Below are 7,279 nucleotides of genomic sequence, written 5' to 3'. Positions count from 1 at the left end.
AGGAGTAGGACATCGGGGGTCAACCAAGAAGGATTCATGGGAAGGTAGATTTGTAAGTACACTCCACTATAAAACTCCTATCTTTTATCTAAATTTCATGGATTAATTTCTCTTTTTTCTCTTATATATAGAAGGAAATTCTTGATCATTGACTACCACAAAAACCATTGTGATATAGATGCTTGGAATCATTTTTTGGATAATATTGTGGTCTTATCATACGAGATCGTTCGACTCAGGCAATGGGGGCCTTTGCCAACAAAAAGGTGAGTAAGTAAATCATATTAGTGGAATTGCATTTACATTGATGTAAGGTAGTCATTTTTAATGCATGGATGTGTAGGGAGACCAAGAAGACAATGGGATTCTAGAAGACGAGGAAGAGCAATGTAGGGATGATGAGGAGGATGACCAAGAAGATGATGGGATTTTGGAAGATGAGGAAGAGTAATGTGGGGATGATGCGGAGGATGATCTACCAACTGCTTTACATTTTGCCATTTATATTTTATATAAGTGACGACTTTCTATGCCGAATAGTTTCATAAATACACATGATTTTGTTTTAAGTGTGTTGTTCATTTTCAAGCATGTCTCTACTTTAGTTATCTTGCATGCTTTTTGGGGAGACTAATCAAGACAGATGCTAGTGTTGGACACTATTTAATTAAAGCTAAAGAACATGGTGAACATGTTGGAATTCATTTTGAACAAGTCTAAAACTTGCCTATACCCAAGTCCCGAATTGTATTTATTTTTTAAGGTTGTTAAGCCCTTCTATAGCGATTTCTGCCTCATAGAAGGGTATAAAAAATGTAACCTTATTATTAAAGAAGGGCATGAAAAAAAAACTACCCTTCACATTGAAAAGGGGTGACTGAAGTAGACCTTCATAGAAACGGCACATGTATGATTAATTAAAAATATATTTTATATATACACAGTAAATATATATCTATATATGTCCTGATTTTAGTCATTTTTTAGGTACATTTGCTTGAAATTATTGGTTATATTTTAAAATCTATGGTTAGTTCTTATTCAAAACTTTAAAAAGAATTGTATAATTTATGCTTAGTGGAAAATCTATAAAGTACTAATGAAAGGTAACATTTGCCGTAGAGCATATATTGAAAAGGCAAATTAAAAAGTTTACCCTTCTTCCAAAAGGTCAAATGTCCAATAGACCTTTTTGCTCCACTTGCAAAAAACAAAAAACAAAAAAAACTCTGGACTCCCAATGCTGTATATATATATATATATACAACACAACTACACGTTCACACACAACCACATGCTCTCACACACACACATGCTTTTGCAGCAGAAACCAGGTTGAAAATTTCTTACGCATCAACGATCATCACGGCCAGGCGTCACAAAATAATTTTGGGCAGTGTTTGCATGTACCTTCCTTCATCTATGAGGCAAACAGTTGAAAAACAAGTAGCTATAGGTGCCCCAAATATCAGACAGCATGAACCCCGTCCTAATTCTCAGAAAGAGCTTTACGATTACTGGGTCGCCTCCAACATCCTTCTTTCTGCTGTTTTCTACCTTGTCGATGTTGTCACTACCATCTTCGCGGCAAAAAAATATCGCAGTTTCGACAATCGAGCGGGTTACACAGGAGCCTCTGGAGCCTTTACCGCCATTCTGTGCATGATGATAACTGCTCACGTTCTGAACGCAGTTATCTTCTGGTTTACTCTTCCACCAGAGGAACAACCTCTCTTGCAAGCCTACTTTTTCCCGTTAATACAATTGTGGAGACTCGCAAAGCTCCTCTGGGTGACGTGCACTTGCCGCGGGTAAGTTCCGTCTCTCTGCTACGCCATATTGTGCTGGATCCGTGCCTCTGTTTTGTTTTTGTTGCCATTCGCGTAAGAACTTTTTTTTTTTGTACTTGTTCCTGTTGCCAATATGAGCTTCGTCAATCCCATGCCTGTCGTCACATAATAACATGACATAAGATTACTAGTTTAAGTTTATAACGCCTAATCCAAGTTTAAGTCGATAACTCCCAGCCTTTCCGCTTCTGCGACGCGAATCATAAGATATAACTCCTCATCTAATTTCTGCTTCTTCTGCTGCACAGGACTCGTTGTCTGGAGTCGAGCATCAGGTCCACTTACTATATTCTGGCTGCTGCCTTGGAAGCTGCTCCTCAACTCATGCTCCAGACTTTTGTTCTCTTTGGTCCTCACAGTGGCTTGAAAAGCCGCGCATTGACCCACGACTCATTATTCATTTACTTCTCAATATTGGCTTGCCTGATGAGTGCCGCATACAATGGAGCCACTGCTGTGCGACTTGTGAGTAACAAGAAAGCATCATGGATGGCGAGACTTGGAATCTCACTCGCAGGAGGTAGCAACCAACGCGGCACTAGTGTTCCTTTTGTTGTGAACCTCATGTAGCTGCAAGTTCATGTTTCTAAATTAGTGACTTGTATCATACAGGTATGTACGTCTTCGCGTCTATGGTGTTGCGATGCCAAGGGTTCATGATTACAGCTCTGGCACATCAAGTGCACGGCACTCACGGTCACCGCAAATACATTTTGCCCTTATTCGGTGTCGGAATTACGAGCAACTTTGCGCATTTTATGGTGGTAACGGCGCATGCGCAGCAGGTGAAGGTGTGGCTAAGAGTCGTGGAATGCATAGCATTGAGTGGAACGAGTTTCACAGTAGGACCGTTGTACGCAATGCTGAAGCTGGACGAGAAGTACTACCACTCCTCCTCCAGAGACACTCAATTTCATGAGATCAAGGCAATAGGTACTAGAAGGCGCAGGGCGTTCTTTGTACAACTATCTGCAGCATGTAGCACCCATCTGTTTCTGGATGTTATCCTCTCCGGGCTCTTCTTATTTCTCACGAGACAGCAGGTTAAGTGGCATGTGGACCTTTGCCGCGACACCAAATTAATAGTTTGGCATTGCGGTTATTATTTCCATATCTTCACCCTCCTCTTCACCATGTCTATCATTTCCGTGTTTACGTATTGCCTCATAGACATATGTGCCCAAGACGAGCCATCACCCTTGGACCTAATTACACAAGGACGTGAGGGAGTAGAGCTCTACAACAGCTCTCAACTGTAACCCAAGTCCACCATGGGAGTTGTAGAGCACTAGATAGAGAGTTCGAATGCTTCAACCAGGGTCTGGGTTAGAATTTCTCTCATTACACCCCTGTGTAGCGATGCTCTCATACAGGTGCGGGTGTGTTGCTTAATCCCACAGCGATGATGCAACATAGGGGCGAGTGTAACGATGATTTAATATAATTAGGGCATGTGAGCAACTTGACCCAAACAATACCCTAATGTATCAATCCAAACATTATCCTAATGTATCCTACATAGTACATACCCCAAAATCAAACCTTATCCTAGTAACTGTTCTCCAACTTATGAAAATGCAAGTTGACTAGAGCTAACGCTTGCAATTTACAAAATCTCATCTGTAATTTATGTACTTTTGACCAAATCACCTTCAATTATGTGTATTTGTCATCGAGAGCAGACTTAAGAAAAAGAAGTCAAATCGGCATTGGAGTAAAGTGCATGCCATTAATTTTTATCTAGGCTATCGAGACTGTTTCCTAGCAACAAGGCCATAGAATCAACCTTACCCTAGCTAATGTATCAACCCGAAACTAACCCCACCAAACTCAAACCGTATCCTAATAATTGATCTCCAACCTTAAGGCAAAGAAGTCAAATCGACATTGGATTAAAGGGCATGTCAGTCATTTTTATTGAGGCTATCGACGGAGTTGAACATGTTTCCTAGCAGCATCAATTACACATTTCAGTCATAGTCTAGGATCTCAGTCCATTTACTATAATATAGCTGATGGGTTTACAATATCTACCGCTACTACTGCCTATTTGCACTTAAAAAAAATTCGTACTTGCCCACTAAATTGAAAGATTACTTATTACCTGAATTTATTCGTCTTGCCGACTATTTTCTTAATGAAAAATTCTCATCATCATCATAACGCAGATCACTACCATGTATTTCCACCACTGCACAGTGCATGATTTTTTATATTGGGCTTTAATCGTGTAAGTTCTCAGTCGGTTGGGCATCAATTGGCTGTCTTCATCATTATTTACTTCGGCTTCTCCCCCTCAATCAATTAATGAAATTTGGAGGAGCTCACTTTAGTCCACATTTTCACCCAAATATAAGGGTTGCTTGCCAAATACAAGGTCAGTTGCTTGTAAAATTGCATTGGGAGGCTTGGGTCAAGCGTTTAAAATATTCCTCAATTGCTATTCCCAAACCCACCAAAGTTTTGAATAAAGGTTTCATGCACGTCGCATTGTTTTATTTGTCAAAGTTATATATGAGGGTTCACACTAGCGCGTTGCAAGCGTTTTCCCAACATCCAAACATCCAAGGCGTCGGCTGAAACGTGGATTGTGGACGCAAGTCAAAGAAGGCGTACGATTATATTTATGCAAAGATTTCTGACTAGATGACTTCCACTAGGTTACACATTGCGAATTAAGCATAAGCTACTTTCCGCACAAAAAGTAAGAGGGATAAGGACTTTGAATACTGAAACGTCAAACCACTAAAAAAGTAAGAGGGATAAGGACTTTCCCCTTTCCACTAAAAAAAGAGCATACTTTTGCTCATTTCCATAAGCAATGCTTTGAATATATTGACCAAAAGTAAAGAGTGGCATCAACGACAATGTTGAGGATTTGGACTCTGGGGACACTTATATGTGAGGTGTAGGTGCACCATGCATGCTTGCTAGACAAGTCGTGCATGTTGTCTGGCACTGGTATGATGACATCCCACATGTGACGGATTGAAGAAAGAACAACCATATCGATATGGAAAGATGACTGTTGCTTCTCTTCTCGTCTTCAGAGGGCTCTTTTGGGACGTGTACGCAAAGTCGTGATGCGAACACTGTGTGATGCCACTGCTCATATCATTAATAATGCCCTAATGATAATCTCGCACCACCTACACTCTCATTGGTGGCCCTTTGTAAAAAGAAGGAGGTTCAAGTGTAGGTATAGAAAATGAGCGCATTGTGTACGTGCATTCTAGGAAAAAAGATTGTGCATGTATTTGCGTAGCACACCTAGCGTAATAAAATCATGTGATGGGTTAAAGAAAAAACATCAATGATAAATAGGACAAGTGTAAGGATTAGGGTTGTAACACAAGGTGTATGTTGATTACAATGATTCGCCGTAATAAAAAGAAGGCTGTGAGGGTAGTAGCACCCCTAGGTCTAAAACCAAACACTAGTTTTGTGAGGGAGTATGCAATGTGTATGCTATAATGTGCAAGTGTGTTACATTGTTGGCTTGGATCAAAAGGGGCATGTAGAATGTGCAAGATGACAGTTATGCACAAGGAACTGTATGTTGGAGAAGATAGGATCAACAACTTCATCTTCATCTTCACGTGTAAAAGAAGGCACAGTTTTGTGATACTTATGTCACAAACTGATCTATTGCGCTTGAAAGTGCAATAGCAAAGGAAGAACCAGTAGTAGCTAGCAGGCAGACCCATGGCATTGCCTAACTAGTCAGATACACCAGACTGCTATCCTGCCATTCTGCTGCTAGGGAGGAAAACAGTGAGAAACACCTAGCGATCCTGTTGGGGAACAAAACCTTTACTAGGAACCAAAACCTCTGCAGGGGACTAAAACCTCTACTGGGAAACAAGGTCTACTAGTAGGTAGCATCCTACACCAATAAGCAAGGGAGACTCAAAATCCATTTCAAGCAAAACCACGGTGAAACCACAGAGCATGAAAGGAATTTTTCAGAAAAGTGAACATGAAGAGCTTTTCACCACACAACCCAACCAGATTCAAGCATGTTTCACGTGTGTTCATGAATCTAAAGAGGGTAAAAAGTAATGCCTACGAAAAGAACCTCTAGGAAGCTTGCAGTAGGGAGTATTTCGTACCATCATAACCAAGAAGACAATGTGGAAACATATGCTAACCCGCATGAGCAAGAGGTAGCATCATAACTTACGTACAACTTGGACCAAGAAAAGGAGTGCCAAGAGCGAGAAGCAGTGCACAATCCAATTCTGAAAGATTTAGAAAGGGTGGAGCAACCAAACCAAGAAGTACAACCACAAGGAAACCCCCGAAAGAGATTCAAGGGAGCCATGGTGAAATTAGCCAAAAATTTCCCAGTGTTGCAAGTGATAAAGGGGAAGATGTAGATCTGCATGTGAGGAGGTTTGAGCAATACTAGGAAAAGTGGCTAGACCTCAGGATTTAGAAGAACCAAAGCTCAGTGAAATCCATAGAGATGCCTTCATGAATACCTTCAAGGACAAATCCATGGAGTGGGTGTCAAGATATCAGGACAACCATTTCCAGACCTGTAAAGAAGTCATGATTCCTTTCTTGGGGAGATTCTACAAGATAAAGTCTGCAACTCAACTCTGTGTGATCAAATGAGAGAGCTCTGACAAGAGGACATGGATGTGGAAGCTTATGCAACAAAACTTGACCCTTGATACAAATATTTGCCAATTGGTTTTTCCAAGGACTTAAGCCGGACATCCATGTGGTAGTTAACACAAAGCAAGCATAAATTGATGAAGAATTTGAGGAATTGGTGGAGTTGGCCAAAAGGCAGAAAAAAGAAGTCGAGAAAGGAAGCCCAAGAAGAGTCACCACGGAAGAAGATGACTCAAGCGACTCTTCACAGGACACTCCAGTGGCAAAAAACAAAGACAAAAAAAAGAAATTCAGGAAGGTACCAACAAGTTCCAAAGAACTGATGTAGCAGATGAAGCAGCTAGTGCAAGAAATGAAAAAGGTCAAATGTGTAGATTTTCGGAAGAATGTGTTCTTTTCCCAATGCAAGCGAGAAGGTCACCTCAAGGAGGAATGCAACTTGCTCTATTTGTAACATGTACGGCCATAGTACATGGAACTGTAGACCTATGGTGAACAACAAAGAGGGAGCGAAAAGAAGACCCCCTGTAATGGGAAGGTATGGGAATAGAGGTTGCAAACAATTTTTAGGGAGAAGAGGCCAAGGACATCCTGGAGGAACCACCAACTTCACATGCTACTATTGTCAATGGCCCTGGACATACCAAAGTAAATGTTCTATGAAGAAAAAGCATGATGAAGAAAGATAAGTGAAATTGATGCAGTTCAAGGAGAATCCGCCAAGTAACAACATGATGCAAGTAGAGGACACACAACTAGAAATTCATGACATCCTAGCAGTGACAAAGGGCTAAGGCAAGTGAATC

At 40.9% G+C, this 7,279-nt stretch overlaps 1 protein-coding gene across 1 annotated transcript; it reads left to right on the top strand.

The window, feature by feature from the left end:
* The first annotated feature begins 1,392 nt into the window (after positions 1-1,392).
* Positions 1,393-3,604, top strand: LOC147606529 (uncharacterized). The gene is made up of 3 exons (XM_086792176.1): positions 1,393-1,811; positions 2,099-2,370; positions 2,463-3,604. The coding sequence occupies exons 1-3, from the start codon at positions 1,405-1,407 to the stop codon at positions 3,107-3,109; spliced, it is 1,326 nt and encodes a 441-aa protein (XP_086648302.1). The 5' UTR covers positions 1,393-1,404; the 3' UTR covers positions 3,110-3,604.
* Positions 3,605-7,279: the final 3,675 nt, after the last annotated feature.

This window comes from Cibotium barometz, chromosome 57, assembly GCF_041138505.1.
Source record: "Cibotium barometz isolate CiBa-2024 chromosome 57, ASM4113850v1, whole genome shotgun sequence".
NCBI classification, from domain to species: Eukaryota; Viridiplantae; Streptophyta; class Polypodiopsida; order Cyatheales; family Cibotiaceae; genus Cibotium; species Cibotium barometz.
Note: the sequence above shows the minus strand (reverse complement) of the source record. Positions and strands in the feature narration are given on the sequence as shown.

Bases quoted from the DNA above. Each gene is read 5' to 3' on its own strand.
- LOC147606529 (XM_086792176.1), top strand. From the start codon at position 1,405: ATGTACCTTCCTTCATCTATGAGGCAAACAGTTGAAAAACAAGTAGCT. The intron at 1,812-2,098 runs GTAAGTTCCGTC...TCTGCTGCACAG, and splicing joins GTGACGTGCACTTGCCGCGG to GACTCGTTGTCTGGAGTCGA. The intron at 2,371-2,462 runs GTAGCAACCAAC...TGTATCATACAG, and splicing joins TGGAATCTCACTCGCAGGAG to GTATGTACGTCTTCGCGTCT.